This window comes from Danio rerio, chromosome 6 (genome assembly GCF_049306965.1).
Source record: "Danio rerio strain Tuebingen ecotype United States chromosome 6, GRCz12tu, whole genome shotgun sequence".
In the NCBI taxonomy this organism is placed as follows: Eukaryota; Metazoa; Chordata; class Actinopteri; order Cypriniformes; family Danionidae; genus Danio; species Danio rerio.
Genome location: NC_133181.1, coordinates 46,671,306 through 46,694,519, shown reverse-complemented (window position 1 = coordinate 46,694,519; position 23,214 = coordinate 46,671,306). Strand labels below are relative to the sequence as shown.

The window sequence follows — 23,214 nt, the reverse complement described above, 5'->3', positions numbered from 1 at the left end:
CTGTGTAAACACAAAAAAACGCATGCATTCAGATAATCAGAGATCGGTTTCAGGCCTCCTTCATATGTGGAAATACATCAGACATAAATCAGATGTGACAATGCGGCTATCATATAAACAGGCCGATCAGATTTATTGAGTCATTCTGCTTTGTATGTTATTAAACTTGCGACAATGGGTTACTTCTTCACGACTTAATGTCGTAGAAGAAGTGTGTATGTGCTCATCCTAAAATTTCAGACCCACTGCTCCTCATTTAAGCCCATTACAATTACAACCAGACCTGAGAACTCTCTCGTACCCACAAATTCCTCTGAATGATGGAGGAGACCATATATAAACCATAGGCGCAAGCTACGATGACGGCCCTTTCCCTCCTCCCTCACCTCCACCTCAAAATCATTTTAATGTTTGTCAAACTTTGCATTTTTCACAGAACTAAAAGCAAGACAATTTCTTCCATCGTGGCTAGTGTGGCAGTAATTTTAGTCACAATTAAAAAGAACGTGAAAACGGACAGGCAAAAAAAAACTGATATAGGCAACAAATCGCAATTCGTCATCAAGACCTGACAGTGTAAACGTGTTTTATCTCACAGGTAATACATAGCAAACATAAGTTTTTAATCTACTCCTGAACAAAACAAACCAATGAGAGTTTAAAAAACATTTCAAGGGTGTATGAAATTCAGCCAATGAATTCCTGCTACACACTGCACACCTTGATTTACAAACAAATTATTAGCACTTTTTTCTCCTTCTTCAGAATGTCTGCATGCCTGTCCCAGCAGAGCCAGCTTTTCCCTGGCATCGTGACTGAAAAGCCTCAAGTGAACCGTTAGCATTACAGCTTCAGGCTAGAAGATAAAGATCTCAGAGGAGGAATCAACTCATCAAGGAGCACAGGTGACAATGGAGAGATATTCAGCGTTCCGTGTAGAAATTATTATATCATATAGGCTAGAGAAAGAGAGACACACAAATGGAGGGCTCTTAGTCTTCCTCCATGACATGTTTATGGCTTTATATAATGTAGCTGCCATGCTGCAGTTGCCTCTAGTCATAGATGCATTACAGATGACAGAGCGAGCTATTCGTCTGACAGTTAGTAGACATTTATTCCAAGGTGCTGCTAGAGCGAGTGCAGGGGTGTTTTGCAATTCTGGCAGAGAAAGGTGTAAAGAACACCCAGCTTTCCAGCAATGCAGGTTTTTGTGGAAAGGGCTGTGAAGCAATAACAAACGTACTGCTGCAATTAAACCTTTTACTTTACATTTATTGAAATAAGGGTTCACCCCAAAATTAAATTGTGTCATCATTTTCTCACCCTCATGTCATTCCAGGTCTGTTTGACTTGTTGTATAAAACAAGATAATTTGAAAATTAAGTTTCAGTGTATTTTAGTAGTCTCCCTGACAGTCCAGAGACATGCGGTATAAGCGAATTGCATAAGTAAAATTGGCGGTAATGTATGAGTGTGTGTGTGTAAATGTGACAGTGTATGGGTGTTTCCCAGCATGGTGCTGGGTTGCATTTGGAAGAGCATCTGCTGCGTAAACGTATGCCAGAGTAGTTGGTGGTTCATTCTGCTGTGGCAACTCCTGATAAACAGGGACTAAGACTAAGGAAAATTAATAAATGAATGAATGAATGAATGAATGAATTTTTCAGGCCAATACAGAATCTGTGAATTTTGCATCACTCTAGACTATGGACGGCTTTGGAACATTGGCTGAACAGCTGATGCATAAGGAACAGGAAATTGGAAACACTTTGGGATTTTCAAAGTCATTGTCCGATCATGTGACATTAAACACTTTTTAAAATGAGGTGATGTTCAAGACAGACTCCATATGATATATTTACACATTTTTCTGAGGCGCTTGGAACATAAATAAACAACACAAAATGGTTAGTTGTTGCAGTGATATCAACATTAGATTTCCATGCCACTTAAACATGCTTAACAATTTAGACTGATTGATTGTATTGCATGTTGGTCTGACAGCCTCTTTGGCAGCCTTTAGCCAACAAAAGCTGCTATGGAGCCCAGACCTTCTGCTGTCAGTCTGAAGATGTGACACAAGCATAACCATGGTTCGCAGCAAAATCCCAGTATGATTTTAGATTAGCTTTTGCAGAAAATAAAACATTTGTTTTTCTATTTGTGACCTTGGACCATAACACCAGTGCTATGTTTACATTGTTTAAAAAAATACATTGTATGGATCAAAATGATAGATTTTTCTTTTATGCCAAAAATCATTACAAGATTAAATAAAGGCCTGTTCCTTGAAGATATTTTGTACATTTTTATCAGTAGATATATTTAAAAACCTAATTGATTAGTAATATGTACAGCTCAATACTTAATTTAGACAACTTTAAAAGGTTTCTCAATATTTAGACTTCTTTTTAAATTTGTAAAAGTTTTGTAAATATCCAAATCAGTTATCAGTTAGTTATCTCAGCCAAGTATTGTCCCATCCTTAAGGCTATACTTCTGCATCAAGCGCATCCGTATTGTCCAGTGCGGTCGCATAGCCCTCACTGTGGCTGACGTCAACACTGACCTCTCAAAAAATGTAACTACACATTGCAACAATGCGTAGCTCTGTGATTGGTCAGCATGGTAGCTGTGATGAGTGTAGATGGTGCTGAGAGTCGCAAGCTCAATGGAGTGAGTGTTTACAAGTGTCGAGTCTCATGAAGGAGCTCCAGATGGAAACTATTGTTTTGTGTTTGCCTTATGATTAAAGTTGTTGCACGTCCACTGGTTCCAACCTCTGAATGAGCGAGTTTTAGCTTCTTCTACTTAAGATAGGTTTCAGAAAAAACAAAACTCCAGCGAAGATACATGATACAAAGGAACATAATATAACCTAATGCTAGATAGCATTTCGGAAGTGTTATTGCAGAGCAACACAAACAGCATACAGAAGTATAAATGCACTGCTACGCGCAAGGCATGTATTGTGAGTCACGGCGATCACTTGACGCAGAAGTATAATTACAGTACAATACAATGCATCAATTAAACGCCTAATTCAGATTAAATGGAATGTATAAAACATCAATTTATAAAAATGTACACATATTAAAATTTTAAATGTCTTTGTAGCCCCATTGTTAGGTCACTTGTTAGCAACTGCCTTTTTAAGACAAGAAACTCATTAGATCATTAGTGAAATTGCTAATGTTTGTTTATGTTATAGAACCAAGGGTGAAGATTCACTGTTGACATTGGTGGAGACATACATCCCTATAGCGCATGCATACAACAGCACAGATTCTCTTTCATGCTTTAAAAAACATGAATAAAGGCTTTAAACACTTAATAATTTTAAGTAATTTAGAGAGGCACGTGACACAATTTAACCGTTTTATCCCAATTATTATTTTTCATAATCATGAAAGCCAAAATTGAAACTGAATTTCGATTAATTGCACAGCCTTGGTTAATATTATTATGGTGGACTCCAAGCAAACTTGACTTTAAAAACTTGACACTTTAAAAAGTTGCGACTTATGTCCACGTCTGGTACAGTAAAGGAGGACTGGCAAAAAAATCCTTGTTTTAGTGCTTCTTTCATTCAAATGTAATAACAGCTGTCATTAACAGCATAAATAGGCGCAGCTAATCACATTATCCTTATGTGTTTTGTGGAAGGGAGGATCCGAGAAGAGAACGTGCTTTAACCCTGCATGCTAGGTTATTAAGGGTTAATGGAGCATTATTTTATTGTGAAGGTGATTAAATTATTGGTGAGGACATTTCAGTAATTGCTGGATATTGATGGGGACACATCCCTTCTTTCCATGCCAAATCTACGCCCTTGTATAGAACAAAATATGAATATATCGTGTTAACTACAGACTTTATATCAAGCCTTTAATCAAAAGTAATTTCAAATATCCATTCAAAAATCCAATGACTTCAGGACAATGGAGACAGAAGTGCTAAAATGTGAACTTGTTTTTAGCTTTAGGCTACTAAAAACCTTAAAAATAAACAAATATACAATTAATGAGCTTTAAAATATCTTCATAAAGGTTTGGCGTGACGTGAGGTTGAGTAAATTAAGCATTTTTTGCTTTTTAGTGTTCTATTCTTTTCATTAAGAAATCCAAAAGCATTCTACAAAAACCTGAGATTGGGATCAGACGGTTTGTGTTTGTTGGAGCCCTCGGGACAAAACAAACCCCGTGGGCCCCCCTGAACGTGATGAAACACATCATCAGGGACACATTTGTCTGTTTTTCAGCAGCGAGGCAGGAAGCACGTCTGGAGGATGCGCTTAAAAAGGACAAACTTGTGCGGAAGAGTTAATCACTTCTAAATAAAACAACAGGTCATACGGGACGAGATGGCTTTACCCCTCCTCCTTCCTCTGTGGAGATGGATGGGGAGCCAGGAATTAAACGCACAGAGCGTTTTCCAACTCACACCCTCTCATCCCTCTTGTTTGTACGGTGGATCTGTTTAACTAATTTCCGCGTGACTGCATTGGCCCGGTGCATTGTGGGTTTATCAGCAGAGAGCAGTCACAGGGGTGTGGACATGAAGACGGATCACTGCTGGCAACCCAACAGGAGGGTCAAAGGGTTGAGATATCTCACAACTGCAATTAGTGGCGTTTATGTGAAGCTGTCAGAAGGGTGATAACATATGCTTGCTGAAACAAGACATGCCATGAATATTAAACTCACCCTTTTACACTATGAAAAAGCCAACCAGTTATGGTTCACCTTAGGGCTGTGAAATACGATGATATACATTGTATGGACAAAATATTGTTTTATAGTATGCCAACACAATCTCAAGGCAATTCGTAACCTTTTGATTTAGTGGCTAATTTGTATGAATGCGTACGTTTTCATTTGTACAATTTAGTACGATTTGCTTATCCTCCAATGACGGTTGGGTTTAGGGGTGGCATGAGCCTCCTTTTTAAATTTGTACATTTCATATGACTGAACTCGTACAAATTTTTACTAATTAGCCACTGACAAAATGCAAAATAGTAGCGTTTCCTCATACGATCAGGCTGATTATGCTGTATCGTTTATTTCTTGAGTCACAAAGTACGTTGTTTATGGTAAAACGTTTTCTCCATTTATATGAGCACAATATTACACGCCATTTAAAATAGTACGGCCTTTACATTTTGCATTTTATTTAGCAATATTTTTCAAAGTTGGATCTGTGATCATTTGTTTTGAAAAGTGGTTTATATTTTCGATTTACACATTTTTAATTAAACATTTGTAATTAAGTTCTAAATCGGGCTACACAATATATAATTTAGCAACGATATCGCAATTTGCGAATCTGCAATAGTCACATCGACAATAGAAATTTGCAATGTCAAACTGGTACCACAATTAACCAGAAAACACAGTTCAGAACATGCAATTTGTAGAGTCATTGCAAAGTTTAGTTGTAATTTAATAATATGAAAGACTTTTATTTAGATTATGTTTGTGATTTCATGAGAATTTAAACCCCGTTTGCCGCTTTCATAAAGATTAATAGTGTTTAGTTTTTTAATGCAATAGAATAAAAACTGGTCAATGTTATTTTACATTTGATTAAAGCATTTCTGTACTTTAACACTGTTAAATTCCAACTGAAAACCATAATGTACTGCTTAGTTATTTTTTTCTATCTTTGTCCTATTGTTTTCATCTGTGTGTTTTTTTTTTTTGTTTTTTTGCTGAATTTTTGAATATTTTTGCAGATACACTCAACTATAAATCATTCCAATCAGTATAAAATACAGAAATCTTTCCAAATAGAGACATCTTGTAAATTTTCTTTCTTATCACAATTAGGCATAGGACAATAACAGCTTTTAAGGTATAAAGCGGTTTGGAAATGATTTATTTTTACGCTTTTTTTGTTTAGTTTTTTGGACAATGGTATCTCCAGCTGAAAAAGTGTCCAAAGATGCCATTTTAAATTGTAAAGAAATCAGTATTTTTGAAACTAATGAATTATTTAGCCTGACATGTTTACTGCTCCAAAATATTTTAATGTTTCTCAAAATAAAATATATTGGCTGTGTCCAAAATCACCTACTACTCAGTAGTTAATGCATTTGAATTTAAACATACTACTAACTTGACCAATAAAACAGTATGTTCTGTATAGTATGAATGTAGTGTGATGGCGTCGAATGTAGCATGCCATCCAGGTACTTCTCGCATTTTCAAATTTTATGAATTCAGACATTCTACTCCGCTCGCATACTATTTTTAGCATACTATGTAGAATGGAAGTATGTGATTTCGGACACAGCTATTGTGTTTAAAGCGGAAAAAAGTTTTTGTTTTTACCCAGACTATTAAAACGAATATATTCACAATACCATAAAACCCTGATATTTTATCGAAGGTTATCATACCGTTAAAATCTTAAAGCGGCCCATACCTAATCACAATATTTATCGCAGAAAAACAAAACATTGCAATGTCATTTTTCAAAATCGTGCAGCCCTAGTTATAAATAATGTAAAAAAAAAACACATATGAATGAGTACAAATATGAGTATTGTATATACTTTACATTGTAAGAAAAAATAGTTCTTTCCATGTGGTTAATATATTTAAACTAATAACTGATGAATATATGTATATTTTGGTATCAGGCAGGATATGAGATGACTTATATCATGATATGAGATTTTTGTCATGTCGGTCAGCCTTGGTTAATCTATATTATTGTATAACTGCAGGTTACCATGTGTGTATATGTATATATACGGTCCACCCTATACACAACGTCTGAAATCTGTCTGAATGGATTGTAATGTATTAACATGCACCTTTTAAGCAACATTGGTATGATAATTATTGTGAAAAGCACAACTTGGATTGAACTGAACATTGGGGTTCTTATATTTTAACATTAAAATACTGTTCACCTATAGGCTAAATGTGGGAGAAACTCTTTTTAATTATGTTTCAAGAAGGGCGGACGGTCTTAATAAATAAACCACTCCATCTTCCGGTCTCTAGGGACTGTTTGCTTTTACTCACAACCAATCATTGATTTTGTCCTCTATTGAGACCCTTTGGGAACGAGGCAACTGCATTCAAGGTGACCTTTTTAATAAAGCCATAATGAAAATACAATTGAGATAATCATGGATGAGATGCTCACAGGGGGCTCTTGGACTGGGCTTTGTAGCATGCACAAAGCACACTGCTCTCTGGCAACATTTAAGACGTTAGTGCATCACAATCTGGTGTGGATAGTGCAGAAATGATGCCATGCACGATTATCTGTCTTGCTGTATTAAGAAATCTAAAGATTGCACAATCAGCTCAAGACATTCTTGCCAAAATGTCCTTTGTCACAGCAGGCTTTTTGACAAGTATGTCTGGTTGGATTGGCTGTGTTGACATCCAGAAAAAGATCAGTGGTTTATTAATTGTTAATAAAACGTGTTGTTATGTACAAATCACAGAAAATTTTATGCAAATCCAAGTCATAAATTCCCTTGTGGATCAAACACATGCACTGATTTTAAAGCAGTTGAAAGGATGTTAACTCGAGAAGGAAGAAAAATGCATTGTTTTACATTATGTGATGTATTATGAAAAACTGATATCAGACATAATAAAACACACTTGCACACATTCTGTTGTTGGATCATACATATTGTTGATCATGATTTTTGCACTTGAAGAATGTCTTACCGAGTCTTCGCGATGACATTCTCTGCTCTCCTGCTGCTCAACTTGGGCTCTTTGCGGATTAGTTTCGGTGGTTTCTGTGGCTCCTCGTTGGTTTGTTTCGCACCTTTCAGAAGGACAATGTCCTCGAAATTACCGAATGATGGAAAATGTTTTTCTTTCGCAACTTCTTTCAGCGGCGGCTCGTCCGCAGCGTTCCCCCCGAAAAAGTACAAAAGTAGAAAAACTCCGAAGCACACCGCGATGGCCACAACCTTGCAGTGAATCCTCATGGTGAAAAAGTGCTCCGTCCGCGGTGGGGTGTTTTAACCATGGCTCTGGTTAAAACAAGGGGACATATTTGTAGTGTGCAGCCATACTTCTTCATTTGTACTGTGTGTGATGATGAAGACGATGCTGCTCAGCTTAGCGCCGATCTCTCTCACGTAAATGAATCTCTGAAGGCGGACCTTACTCTCCTTACCGTAATACTTGTAATGCACTCCAGCGCAATGAAAGTACAAAATAAATGGTATATCCATTCATTCATTTTCTTTTGGCTTAGTTCCTTTATTCATCAGGGGTCACCACAGCGGAATGAACCTCCAACTATTCCAGCATATGTTTTACGCAATGGATGCCCTTCCAGCTGCAACCCAATACTGAGAAACACCCATACACTAACATTCACACTCATACACTACAGTCAATTCAGTTTATTCAGTTCACCCATATTGCATGGGGGGAAATTGGAGCACCCAAAAGAAACCAATGTGGGGAGAACATGCAAACTCCACACAGAAGTGCCAAATGACCCAGCCGAGACTCAAACCAGCGACCTTCTTGCTGTGAGGCAACAGTGCTAACCACTGAGCCAAACAAATGGTATATCTTATTAAAACTGCTTTGTTACAGTTATTAAGTATATTATTTTGCTGTCAGGAGGATATTTTTTTTTATATTATGACTATAATGTTATTCATTGTGATGTTATCTTTATTTTATTTTTAATCTTTTTATTAGTCTTTTGTGTGACAAAATTAATTATTGTGAGGTAAACAGTAAGTTATTGTCCACTGTTAATCACATCCCCTAACCCCTCATTCATTAACCCAATTAACAAAACAAGAAAAATAAATATAAAAATGCATAAATACCAAATGAAGTACATTAACACTTAACAATAATATCAGAGAATAACTGCATACAGATGGAAAAAAAGGAATGAATTAATTAATAATAATAGCCTAAGTAAAAACAAAACTTCCTTCCAACAAAATGACTAATGTTACAAGTTGTTAGTATGCGGTGTAAACTTTAATTATAATATGCATTTACTGTATCTCATCAAACCTTGCAAAACCAGAATTTTTTTTTTAAATTGCATTTCTTAATGTATAATTGTCTTTTTTTGTTTGTTTTGTTTATATCTATATTCATCTTATTCCTCCTATTTCTGCTTATTTACTGTAGTGCCGTTTTTTATGCTTTTTTAAATTAGATTTTAAACTGCATTGCAATATATTTAAAGGGATAGTTAAAAAACTTAGGTCATCCATGTGGAGTTAGTTTGAAATTCATTCATTCATTCATTCATTTTCTGTTTGGCTTAGTCCCTTTATTAATCTGGGGTCACCACAGCGGAATGAACTGCCAACCCATCCAGCATATGTTTTACACAGAACATGTAAACTCCACGCAGAAAATACCAACTGACCCAGCCTGGGTTCGAACCAGCGACAATATAATAAATAAATAAAATAAATACCAAATGAAGTACACTTAACCATAATATCAGAGAATAACTGCATACAGACGAAAAAAAATTCACCATTAATTAATGAATTAATAATAATAATAAGTAAAAAAATATCCCTTCTAACAAACTGACTAATGTTACAAGTCGCAAGTATGATAAGTAATCTTTAACAAAAATATGCCTTTTATTGTGTCTTATAAAACCTTGCAAATCAGAAATTAATTTAAAATGGCATTTTTTAGTGTATAATTGTCTTTTTAGTTTTATTTACATCTATATTCAACTTTTTGTTTATTTACTGTAGCCTGCTTGTAAAATTTATTTTGCAGCATACAGGGACAAATAAAGTAAAATAACTAACATATTGGATGACCTGAGTTTTTTTAACCAATATGGGGTTATTTTAAAAAATGTATTAATGTTTATATAGTTTTCCTGTAGCCCTAAATGTATTTTTGACCCTTTAAAGGGATAGTTCATAATAAATGAATATTCTGTTATGATTTACTTCCCTCATCCTGCTTTTTTTTTAGTTGTGAAGGGGACAGTTTACTGTCAATGAGCGTCGTCTTTCGGATGAGACGTAAAACCAAGGTCCTGACTCTCTGTGATCATTAAAAATCCCATAGCACTTCTTTTAAAGAGTAGGGGTGTAACCTACATCCAGATTCTCTCCACTGGCCCTTACCCAACATGGCCTCCCAATCATCTCCATCTACTGAGTTGGCTCTATCACTGTCTCTTTACTCCTCTTATAGTTGGTGTGTGGTGACCGCACTGGTGTAATTGTCCGGGGGCTACCATCACATCATCCAAATACATTTATAAAAGTTTAGAACCACATGCAGGTGAGTAAATAGTAATTGAATTTTCATTTTGGGGTGAACATTCCCTTAAGGCTAAAATCTTTAGATCTTTTTAATATTCCACTTTTATGATTCTGAGTTTTTGGGGGATTTGATTTACAGTCTCTATAATCATCAAAATCCTCAAACCTTCACGGTGTTGTATTTTTTTGAAAAATATCGCGTATTATTTTATGCCGCCTTTATATGTGGCATTACGGTAAAACATGGCCATCAGAGAAAGCAGGAAGCAGACAATCCATGTGCTGCATATGTGTTACTGATGTTGTTTAGCGCATTTAACTGTTCACAGAAAACGCGTGAAGGTATGAAACGTTTTGTTTTATGTTGTTGTAATTTGTGTCTTTTATATCGCATTATATTAATGAATAACGTAATAACTTAAATACTGCATTTAGTGTGTCTTGTCTTGCCTGTTTTACGTTGGCATAAACATTGAATAAACAAAAAGGTAGACATAGGTTTTGGCATCTTCTTGTCTGTATTGGGATTTATCATCTTTCATCATTTAATTGACTGATTTGGCTGTGGTTTTGGCTGTGAGCACGTATTAAATCAATATAGCGACTTTTATCTTCTTGTTGCGTGGTTTTCCTTTATTTTGGTATTTTGTCCTTTTAAAAATGCTTATTGACTGTTTAATAGAGTTGTATTGAATATGATAATGTTAATGTAAAGCTAACTGTGTCTAAAATACTAGTTGGCAAAGGGGTTGTTTACAATATTTCTTATTGAGAACTAATGGAGTAACCACAAGGTGGAGTTGTAAGCTGCCCTTTTCTTTTCTTTTACTCCTCACATGTTGACTTTTTGTCAGATGGACCATGGCTAGTTGATTTTTTGAGTTTGAGTTGATTATTTGATTGAGTTATGTTGGTTTTATATTCGCACATTTGTTCAGTGACAACTTGTGAAATCCTCCCTATTTTGTTTACCATGGTACTTTGAATATTCGGTCTGAAATGACATGCTAGTATGACTTCAAAACAACATCAACACTATTCAGTTGACTGTGAACATTGTTGTATTTTGATAGTCATTAGCTGCTAATATGATTCAATATTTAGAATTAGCAAAGAAAACTTTTATGAAATTATATTATTAACGAGAAAGTCTGAATGTGTGAATATAAAAGCCAATGATGATGTAATGATGTAACTGATGTAATGTCAGATGTTTGATTATTGTTGTAGTTTCCTATTTAGAGATACAATACTAACACATAAAAGAAGATATTAATTGATTCTTTAAAATTTTGTGAAATATTGATTTTATTTTGGCTACGTGGTGGTGCAGTGGCTAGCACAATCGCCTTACAGCAAGAAGGTCGCTGGTTCGAGTCTTAGCCCAGTCAGTTTTGTTGAGTTTGCAATTTGCATGTTCTCCCTGTGTTCCATGTGGGTTTCCTCTGGGTGCTCCGATTTCCCCCACAAGTCCAAAGACATGTGGTATAGGTGAATAGAGTAAATTGTCCATTGTGTATGTGTGTGAATGAGTCTTTATATATGTTTTCCAGTGATGGGTTGCAGCTGGAAGGGCATCCGCTGCATAAAACGTGCTGGATAAATTGGTGATTCATTCTGCTGTGGCGACCCCGCATTAATAAAGGGACTAAGCCGAAAAGAAAATGAATAAAATTATTTTATTATATTATATTATTATTAGTTTTTTAAATATTCTTTTTCGATTTAATTTTAATTGAGTTTATTGTGTAGTAGCATTATATTATATAATGTTTAGTGTTGTGCAAAAATGAATCCTAATTAATCGCATCCAAAATAAAAGTTTGTTTTGATACATGCATAGAAACAAAACTATACAAATCTATTTTGTTGCAGATACTTAAATGTTTATATATAATTTGTATCATATACAAATATTTTTTATATCTAAATATAAATAAGCATTTTCTCAAATATATACATGCCTGTGTATTTACATAAAAATAATAAATATACACAGTACATACACTCAAACTATATCAAACTATTATTTTGGATGCGATTAGTTGCAATTAATTTTTGCACAGCACTAATTATGTTATATTATATTATAACTTGGCATAGGAAATAATTTGAAAATGTAATTAAAAAAAATTCTTTAGGATTACTTTTGTCCATTTTTGAATAATAATCACTAATTGTTTGTTTTTTTCTGTCTTGTTGTTGCAGTACTTCACAGTGTATAATCATGATAACGCCGGCATTTGAACTCAGTCAAGATGCAGATTTCCTCATTGTAGTTATTCGTGTACCCTACACCAGAACATCAGATTTCGACATCTACATCCAAGAGGAGGAATTTAAGTTCTATGCCAAGCCCTACTTTCTCAGGTGACTCTGCAAATGCGTTGATTGACATTTTGTTACAGGAAAAAGCATTTACAAAGATTTTTACTTGCTAGGACAGAGCCCTAAAAAAGCATTTAAACGGCTTATCCACAATTAAAATGAATAATAAACTCCTTTGAAAATTATTGCAGAAACTACTCAATTTGGAACATTCTGAGATTGGTCGTAAATACACTGGTTACCATTTAAAGTGAATCAAAGCCTTTCACTAGAGTCTACTAGAGAGAAGGATCATTGCATAGGATCATTTGTTTTTAGAAGCGGCTTGGTTTTATGTTTGTTCATGTAAAACAGGGACATTTATGAATTTGACTTTTAGTTTTAGAATGCAAATTGCAAATAAATGCATAAACATGTTGTAGTGCAAATGTTAATATATTGTTATTGTTAATACTTGCTCTGAAGGTTGACTCTGCCTGGGAGAATAGTTGAAGATGGACGGGAAAAAGCTTCATTCGATATCGATAAAGGTAACAATCACTTTTTGTTACTGTTTTTCCTGCGGGTCTCTCGGAAAGCAACTGAAAACTGTTTTTATTTGCTCTTCAATACCTTTGAGCACAGACACTTGACAGTTTCTTGACCAAAAAAAAAAAAAAAACACATAAGCAAGCTTCAGCGGAAGCAGCAAAATTGTTGTAGAAATCCGTTTCTTCAAATGTTCTTCTCTAGCTTTACTCAACCTATTACTAAGCTATTTTAGAAGCAGTTATTATTAATTGAACCAGTTTTTCTCATTGTAGTTATAAAGTTGTGCTCAAAAGTTTACACACCACTTGAAGTATTTGTTAAAATGTGAAAAGTTTTAATAAAATCTGAGATGATACAAAATGGATTGAACAAATGGATGTTATTTCTGTTTAGTACCGTTCTGAGTAGGATATTTTACTTAAAAGAAGTTTACATCCAGTTCACTGGAAAACTGAAGAATGTGCTGAAGATGCAGTTGGTTTAACTGTTCAGAACAAACAAGACACTTGTGAACAACATCACAAAGCAAAAAAAGCACTCATAGATCATCAGGAAACCACACACCGTATTAAAAAGCAAGGATATGTACAGTTTTGCTAGGGGTTATTAACATTTTGTTTCTGCAAAATTCTTGTGTAGTGAGCTATAGGTAATTTTGTTTCATGTACAATATGTTACTCAGGACAGCGCTAAATTTAAAAACAATGCACATTTTGGTAAAATTATTCACTTTCTAAAAAAATATATACAGTTGTTTTCGAACGGGTTATGTAAACTTTTGAGTAAGCTGTATATATCTAAAAAAACAACAACAACAATGTGGGACGAAATAAAATGGATGTTCTTAAAAAAGTAAACCCTACCAGACGATAAAAGGTAAAGCTTACCTTTTCTTACAGTTCTTGTGGAATTAATTAATAGCTTGGTGATTAGTGTAATATATAATCAATATTGCACAAAGAAATGTTCAGTATTAGCATGACTGTGATTCCAATTACAGCCACGCTGAAATAGAGCAATACTGCACAGTCTGACAGCACAAGTGTGTAAATTAAAATGGTCTTAAATGGATAGTTCCCCCAAAACTGAAAACTCTGTGATCATTTACTCGACTTTCACTTATCTCTAACCTGTTCTGAGTTTTTTTTCTGTTGTATTTAAAAGAAGTTATTTTGAAAAATGTCAAAAAACATTTAACTATTGACTTGCATGGTATTTGTTTTTTTTAGTTTCCAGAATTTTTCTTTCGTGTTCAACAGAAAAAGAAAAACACATAAAACCTTTTGAGGGTGGGTAAATGATGAGTACATTTTCATTTTTGGGTGCTTTATCCCTTTAAAAATATTGTGTGTGAGAAATTCCTTTCTATTACTTTTGATTAAAATCTTAGGTTGACAGTTTAAGCTCAAGCCTCTAAAATTGTGGAGGCAAATGTTCAGAAAGCTTTTGTCTTTATATTTTAACTGTGTATTTGAGCTGCATTCTTGACCAAAGACTCATTAAAAATAAATGATGCTATGCAACAACAGTAGCATTTCTACATTTCTTTTTGGTTTGAAAGATTGCAGCCAGTCAGCTCATTTGTTATTATTTTACAGTTTCTACATCAAATTCAAGCTGTCAGCCTGCTCTCCTAATAGCATTAGCATTTCCAGTTGCTAAATAATGGCCATGGGATCCTGTTTCTGACATCTCCTTGGCCTCTTTTCAGCTTGTCCTCTTTGATCGACAGCCAGTGAATAATTTAGCAGTAGTCTATCATAAAAAACGTCTAATTGCTTTCAGTGTTTACACTGAGTAACGAGTAATTATAAATCTTTCACAAATCTGGAAGGACTACAGTCAACGCAATTACTGTCATTTTAACATTACACTGTTTTAATCTCCCAGTAGGGTCTAAAATTTGAGTTTTTTTTTATTGCAAGGTTGTATCAAGCACAGTAATGTGTGCAATAGAAACTCAGCTTTTTTCGTCCCCATAATTTAGCAATTTCCATTAATTCCTACTTTGCGCTAGTAAAAAAACATCAAAGACATGTATTGAATCATATTCCTTTTCATAATTTCCTGTCTTATCTTCCTCTAAAAGGTGTTAACAAGTGAAAATTAGAGAAAAGCACTAACTTTTGGCAAATAATGGGAACAATTTTTAAGACCATTGAAAGATAACTTGTAAAACAAGGGTATTTTTTGTACAAGATATATTTATTACTTTTTCAGTTTGCATATCACAACAGATTACACAGTTACAGAATATCAATCATGTAGACACAGCAAACATTTCTCACCCTATTCTCTCTCTCTCATCAACCCATTCCCAAAAAAATCATGTTTAAATCAGGTAAAGAGTATTTCTCGAGTTTGGACCATGAAACTCTCCTACTCCCTCAGAGCTTGTTCTTGTTGTAGTAGACTGCCAACATTTACATTGTACTTTAGAAGGTTAATAAAAGGTCTCCAAATATCTTCAAACACATTTTGTTTCTTTTGACAATACATGTGATCCTTTCCATTGACATATGTGGCACCATTTCATTAATCCACTTTCCAATTCTAGGTTCATTTATATTTTTCCAATTAAGAGCAAAAATACATTTAGCCTGTAAAATACACATTGCTATGAATCTGACTTCTTTGCTTTATAGGAGAGGGCTGACAGCCTATATACCCGGAATAAAAATCTTAGGATCCAATGGTAATTTCTTTGATAAAATTTGGTCATTCATTTCAATAACGCCTTTTCAAAACAAGGGTCGTTTATTATTATTTTATTATCCCTTGTGTATTGTTCAAAATGACTAGTACCTGTCGTTATGTTCGTGGCTGTTTTTGCCCCATTGACTTCTATTATAACCACTTTTTTATTGCAAAGCCATGACACCAAATGATCATACATTCTTGACTGTTGGTGGTTTTCCCTGTTGAGAAGAGATCAAATGTTTAATTTTTTCTGTTGATCATCAGCTGGCACCATGACCCCTTTAGAAAAGGTTCTGGCTTTTATATGGAGTTCTATGGAGCAAAACAGCAAATTACAGTGTGACTGCATTAATACACTTGCTATGCTTACTATGTAATGAGAGCTGAGCTGATTATTTTTCAATCATTCATTTCAGTTTCAATTTCAGAGGTCACCACAGCAGAATGAACTGCCAACTATTCCAGTATACGTTTTATACAGTGGATGCCCTTCCAGCCGCAGCCCAGTACTAGGAAACACCCGTATACACTCATTCACACACACTCGTACACTACGGCCAATTTAGTTGATTTAATTCATTTATAGCACATGTCTTTAGACTGTGGTGGAAACCCACGCAAACTCGAGGACAACATGCAAACGCCACAGAAATGCCAGCTGGAACTCGAATCAGTGACCTTCTTGAAGCGACAGTGCTAACCACTGAGTCATTATGTCGCCTTTGCTATTTTTTATTAACACACATACACACACTATACTTCATATAAAAGCCAGTAACTAAACTTTTTTTTGCTCTGTAACTAATGATCAACAGTACAAAGCGCAAATTTTACCTCATTCCAATAAGGAAAACAACCAATAATCAATAATGCGTGATTTTTTGGTGTCATGGCTTTGCAATCAATAAAGGTTGTTATAATGTAAGTCAATGGGGCAAAAACACCCTCGAGCATAATGAAACGGTAGTACATTTTCCCAGTGTATTGTTAAGATTTCGAAAAATTCCAAAACATTTTCCCAAAATATTTGTCAAATAGGGATGCAACGATTGTAGATTTTGGTTTTGCGATTATAGTCGGAGGAATATTCATAGTTATCATGATTGTTATGCATTCATTAATTTTAAAACACTACTAGTTTAGAAAATCAGATGATAACTCCTTATACTTTAAAGTGTAATTTATTGCTGCTCAGTAACTGAATAATACAGCACAAAGTATTAATAAAAACAAACAATAGTCTATTTCTCTTTGGACTTAAAATAAGTGGAAACATTTTACACTGAAAATAAATGACAGAACAATGAATACAAATAATACATTTAAATAAGAATAAATTTAAAAAATTGCATTTGTCTAATGTAAATCTAAGCATCATATTAGCTTAAGTATTTCCCTTTTAAAGACAACAAACACACTCAAAAGCTGCTGAATCTCTGTCTGAAAAGGACTTTTGATCAACTATATTACAAACTTTTTTAGTATTTTCATTTTGTATTCTCTGTTTGGGGAAGAAATGTGTATATTCTATAAAAAGCAAGAAGATAATTGGTCAGTTCTTGTCACGTGACTCACTGTGCGTTCGCAACATTCTTTCAGATAGGTGCACTTGGGAAGTGTGAACGCATCGCCCCCAATATGTGCTTCTATTTGTAATAACAAACTTGTGCATGCAAACGATACAATATGTGAGCGGCCCGTAGTTAATCGCATCAGCCATTGTTAATCCAATGTACGTACATATTAGCCTCGCTGTATAAGCTTTGTTTAGTTGCAGCAGTTTTGTTCCATGCTGACGTGCGGTGTTGAGAAGCCTTTATGATTAATTAACCATGACGAATTAAAGTGCGGTTAATAGTGAAATCAGATAATCGTTGCATCCCTAGTGTCAAATTAAGAGTGGTCACTAAAAAAACATTCCATTTGCAGAAAGTTGTGGCCAAATTAAAACTCAAAATCACCTCAGAGTAGATGAAAACATCCCCAACAGCACACAGTGGCTATCATTCATTCATTCATTCATTTTCTTGTCGGCTTAGTCCCTTTATTAATCCGGGGTCGCCGATGCGGAATGAACCGCCACCTTATCCTGCAAGTTTTTACGCAGTGGATGCCCTTCCAACAGCAACCCATCTCTGGGAACATCCACACACACATACACACACTCGTACACTACGGAAAATTTAGCCTACCCAATTCACCTATACCACATGTCTTTGGACTGTGGGGGAAACCGGAGCATGCGGAGGAAACCCACACGAACGCAGGGAGAACATGCAAACTCCACACAGAAACGCCAACTGAGCCGAGGCTCGAACCAGCGACCCAGCAATCTTCTTGCTGTGAGGCGACAGCACTACCTACTGTGCCATTGCTTCGCCCCACAGTGCTTATTGTTATTATTATTATTATTATTATTATTATTATTATTATTAATTTTAACATTTGAAATGCTTGTTAAAAAAAACGGTGACTTGAAAAATCAGCAAAACAGTATCTTTTGGCAAATAAAGGGAAATTGACAAACATCACTCATTCAAAAGTCATTAAATTTTTTATTACTATTTTCAAATTTCTTTAAAGTGCTCATGTCATAAATATAAACAAGGATATATAATTACAAGTACAAATTCAGAAATTGAGCGACTCTCTCTCTTTCTTTTTGCTACCTTCCGAGCAGACTTCATTATAACACAAACTCTCACATTTAATCAGCCGGTTGAGCTGTCAGCATCATAACGATCTCTCTTCTTTCTCTATTGTAATCCACCTTCACTTTGATTATGCTGGTGCTCTCTTTCTCTGTCTTTCGTGTGGTGCTTATCAATCTTTAATTCATGAAGAAACGGCAGAAGGAGTGCTGTGATTGTGTCTGACCGATCTGCCGTTGTCCCGACATGTCTTTTAATGAGCTGCCTATTAGCGCTTTTAATTATACCTAATGGCCACGGGATCTTCTGCTTGACATCTCATTGGCCTCGTTTCAGCTCGTCTTCTTTGATCGACAGCCAGTGAATAATTTAATAGTCGTCTGTCATAAAGCACCTCTAATTGCTTTCGGTGTTTACATAAGACATTATAAATCATTCACAAACCTCTAAAGACTACAATCAAGGAAATTACTGTCATTTTAAGGGTTATATCAGTATTTCTTTTATTTTTTTAATATGTTCTTTTGTCTTGGCTTAACAAGTAGAAACAAAGCTATAAAACTATGTCATTTCCCTGAAATAAAGGTTATGGGGCTGCTTTCATATTTCATAACATACCATAATCCTGATCAGCCCTAAACGGCAAGAGATTAACCAATGATAGATTTGTGGATTCTGAATTTTCTGGATTTTAAATAATTACAATTTTAAAATGACTTTTTTTTGGCACTACTGAAATTAGTAAAACACTTTAATGCTTTATTCCACAGAACATTTGATTTTTAATTATGTGGACCAAAAGAGTTTAACACATGCATTTAAGAATGACCCACATTTCCATCTATAACATGCATTTGGGAAATAGATGAGGTGATTTTCCATTTCATGCTGACTTTAATGTGCGTTTGTTGTGTTGTGCTTCTTTAATAACCAGTGTGCAAAAGAAAGCTGCTAGCCTAACAACCTATTTAAACAGGGTAGCGATTTAAAGGTGAAGTGGGTAATTTCTGCTCTATTAGCAATTGAATGAAACATAATTGCTGAAAGAATGAGTTTCCAAACAGGTCTATCAAACTTATATGGGAGTAGACAAACAAAGCAAAGAAATGCAAAGAAGTTAGTTAATGTTGGAGTGAGTTTTAGACAAGCACTACTCCCATTCACTTCAAAAATGTGTTGTAAGCTAATTTTGTCATCATAAAATATTTAATTATATATATATATATATATGTATGTATGTATGTATGTATGTATGTATGTATGTATGTATGTATGTATGTATGTATGTATGTATGTATGTATGTATGTATGTGTGTGAAAAAAATGAAAGGTCATCATTTATGTATAGTCTTCTGTGTCTTTAGTATCCTTTGTGACTCAATACATAAACTCAATACATAAACTCAATCTAAATGCATGTTATTGATCTTATTTTGTGTGTGTGTGTGTGTGTGTGTGTGTGTGTATGTATGTATATATATATATATATATATATATATATATATATATATATGTGTGTGTGTGTGTGTGTGTGTGTGTGTGTGTGTGTGTGTGTGTGTGTGTGTGTGTGTGTGTTCAGTCAAATATTTACATTTTTATAAACCTTGTCATTTTTAATTAAAATATTCTGGTGAACAGCACCCTTTTCTCTTATGATGTATGCTTCTCCAGTCACTTAGACAGAGGTGTTCAAAAATACTTTTGATTTGATTTCTTTTGACTTTTCTTTTACAATGCTTGTGTGGTTGAAGATGTCTGTCTGTCTGTCTGTCTGTCTGTCTGTCTGTGTGTGTGTTAAAAAACCCACCGGTCCTACTGCACCCAACCTGGTCTGAGCTAGGATCGAACCGACAATTCTTTGCCTGGGAATCTGTTGCTCTCACAAGGAGGATAAAGACCATGTTCTCTAGTGTCTGTCACTAGAGCACCTTTTGAGGCCAGAGGAGTGAGGTTTACCTGCACAGTACTTCGCTAGCTGACCTCTTTGTCTATACACATACACAGAAAAGGCCCAGACATAAACTATTTATAGACCCTCCCCTTAAATAAAGAAAGCCTGTGAAGGAAACAATAAAAAGGATCAAAAGTTGACAATAGATGTGGATTAAATCTCCAAGTATAACTGCAACATGTTTTCCTGTCTACTTATGATCTGATTGTAAAAACTGCATCTTAAACGGTATGGTTTATCTAAAAATGAAAATGCTGTCATCATTCACTCACATCCATAGTAGGTTAAACAAATTAAAAAAAAATTCCAAGATTCTTCAAAATATCTTCTTTTGTGTTTGACAAAATAAAAAACCCAGCAGGTTTGCAATAAAGTCAAGGGTAGGTAAATTATTTTAAACCAGAATAAAATGTTTGGGTGAATTATCCCTTTTAATAGCAGAAATTAACAAGGACCTCTGATTACGAAGGAAGAATTACATGGGAGTACTTTGAAAATTGTTCTGTGTATGTTTCAGGTTTATTTACACTGCACGTCCCTAAAGAGACAGCCGGACAACACTTTGAGGGTTTGGAGATGCTCACCAGCCTCCTGGCTCCAAAAGGATCCAGATCTGCCAAACCGTTGGTGGAGGACTCAGGTTTAATTCTTCACATCATTACAAAATGCTGATCATCTTCCAGCACGTTCTCGTGGCATTTTAATTTCAAGTTTCTCTCGTTCTGTATTCTCTGAACGCTCCCTGCTGGCGTTCTCTCAGAGGCCTGTGGTGAAGGATGTGAGGAGGAAGACGAAGAGTTTGACTGGCAGATCGAACAGGAGGTTTACACTGAAGCCCCAGCGGACACACTGAAGGAATACCACAAGTACGGCTTTGGAAATCTTAGGTCTGGAGTCTTCAGTAGACTGCAAGTAAGAACATTTGTCCTTGGTGATAAGGTCTTTTGAAAAAGTTTTTGATAAATAGGCTAACGTTCATTTACATTGTGCTATTCAGGAGGAGCTGAATGAGGTGATTGACATGAAGGATCCAGACAACACCAACGCTGAACTCAGAAGACGCAATCGACTAGACACAGAGACTGCAGTATTTTGTGCTGACCATTACTTGTAAGTCAGCCTTCTCTATTTCTGTATCAAATGTCATTAAATCGGTCAGTGTTTTGAAATGACATAAAAAATGTAAAACATTATTTCACTGAACATTACAGTGATCTGAATAAACTAAACTGAACTGAACTTCAACAGTGATATTTTTACTAAATGTTACAAACCCCTGATGTTATTTTAGGGGAATGGGCTTTGACATTTAATGTACAATTAAAATAAATGTATGTACAGTTGAAGTCAAAATTATTAACCCCTCTGAATTATTAGCCCCTCTGTATATATATATATATATATATATATATATATATATATATATATATATATATATATATATATATATATATATATATATATATATATATATAATTTTTTTTTTTTTTTTTTTTTTAACACATTTCTAAACATAATAGTTTTAATAACTCATTTCTACTAACTGATTTATTTTATCTTTGGCATGATAATAGTAAATAATATTTGACTAGATATTTTTCAAGACACTTCAATACAGCTCAAAATGACATTTAAAAGCTTAACTAGTTTAATAAGGTTACCTAGGCATGTTAGGGAATTAGGCAAGTTATTGTATAACAGTGGTTTGTTTTGTAGACTATCAAAAAATCAATATAGCTTAAAAGAGCTAATAATTTTGACCTTAAAATGTTTTTAAAAAAAATAATAACTGCTTTTATTTTAGCCGAAATAAAACAAATAAGACTTTCTCCAGAAGAAAAATATTATCAGACATACTATGAAAATTTCCTGGCTCTGTTAAACATCATTTGGACAGTTTTTTAAAAAGAAAATAAATTTTAAAGGGGACTAATAATTCTGACTTTAACTGTATATACAGTGAGTGACGTGCAAAAGAAAACTAAAGCAGATATACCAAAACTGTGACTTGTTTCAAAACAATGAATTAATCAAAAATACAGAAAAAAGTAGCTAATGCAAAAAACAAAACTTAAAATATTTACAATATATACATTACTGGGACAAGCAAAAAGACAGGGAAAACAAGAGAGCTAGCAGAAGGGACATGGGCAGTGCTAAAGAAAAGAAAAGAACAAAACCTAAACAATATCTATCTCCCCAGAAGCATCTAACTAAATATATGAAACAAAATAATATACACGCAAAGAGTCTTCTGAACTATCCTGCTATCCTACATAATGTACAAAACATAAGAGTAGTTCTATAAGTTGCAAAATGTATGTCACGTGACCTGCTTACCTGTCCGCTTCGTCCAAGTCTCGTTAAAGATATGTTAATGCAATGGAATAAACACAGCAACAGAAACAAGGGACTGGTGAGTGGTCTGGCACAGGCTGTTATGCTGGGTGGTCTTGACCTATTAGATATGACATCAGAGTGACATCAGCAGGAAGGAAATGATTGACGGATGGATTAACCAATGAACAGAACCTGAGAATATGGAACAGATATGGGAGAACAGAGCGAGAGAGAGAGGCGGAAATACAAACAACACAAACACGTAACACTAAACTGAAATGAATCTGTTTTAATGCAACTAAAATAAGGCTGCATGATATTCGGGAAAAAATGACATCGCGATTTATTTATTTTTTGCAATATACATTGCGATTATAAATACAATTCCACCAGATGACTTAAATAGCTCTATTCTGTAAGAAATTAGTTTTGATATGAATGTTATT

The 23,214-nt window shown here is 34.6% G+C and overlaps 2 protein-coding genes and 1 long non-coding RNA gene across 10 annotated transcripts in view; 2 read left to right on the top strand and 1 right to left on the bottom strand.

Moving 5' to 3' along the window:
• LOC141386348 (uncharacterized) overlaps positions 1 to 905 on the top strand; it is a 68,255-nt gene extending 67,350 nt beyond the window's left edge. The window contains exon 4 of the long non-coding RNA XR_012408177.1: positions 766 to 905. This is a non-coding gene — a long non-coding RNA (uncharacterized lncRNA). The remainder of the gene's footprint in view (positions 1 to 765) is intronic.
• The window catches only part of gxylt2 (glucoside xylosyltransferase 2), a 30,063-nt gene extending 21,938 nt beyond the window's left edge, over positions 1 to 8,125 (bottom strand). For 4 of the 5 annotated variants that reach the window (XR_012407396.1, XR_012407395.1, XR_012407397.1 and 1 more), the window contains exon 1: positions 7,704 to 8,125. Coding sequence is in view for 1 of the 5 variants with exons in the window: in NM_001110200.1 (NP_001103670.1) it covers positions 7,704 to 7,972 (269 nt within the window). In the remaining 4 variants the exon portion in view is untranslated. 5 annotated transcript variants of the gene reach the window in all.
• Positions 8,126 to 10,103: 1,978 nt separating this feature from the next.
• The window catches only part of shq1 (SHQ1, H/ACA ribonucleoprotein assembly factor), a 72,530-nt gene continuing 59,419 nt past the window's right edge, over positions 10,104 to 23,214 (top strand). For 3 of the 4 annotated variants that reach the window (NM_001080600.2, XM_073953115.1, XM_073953116.1), the window contains exons 1-6: positions 10,517 to 10,609; positions 12,476 to 12,637; positions 13,061 to 13,125; positions 20,946 to 21,068; positions 21,189 to 21,340; positions 21,426 to 21,538. In NM_001080600.2, coding sequence (NP_001074069.2) covers positions 12,495 to 12,637; positions 13,061 to 13,125; positions 20,946 to 21,068; positions 21,189 to 21,340; positions 21,426 to 21,538 — 596 coding nt within the window. In that variant the 5' untranslated portion in view covers positions 10,517 to 10,609; positions 12,476 to 12,494. Of the gene's footprint in view, positions 10,287 to 10,516; positions 10,610 to 12,475; positions 12,638 to 13,060; positions 13,126 to 20,945; positions 21,069 to 21,188; positions 21,341 to 21,425; positions 21,539 to 23,214 lie in introns of those variants that run through there. The other variant, XM_073953114.1, reaches the window with a different exon arrangement.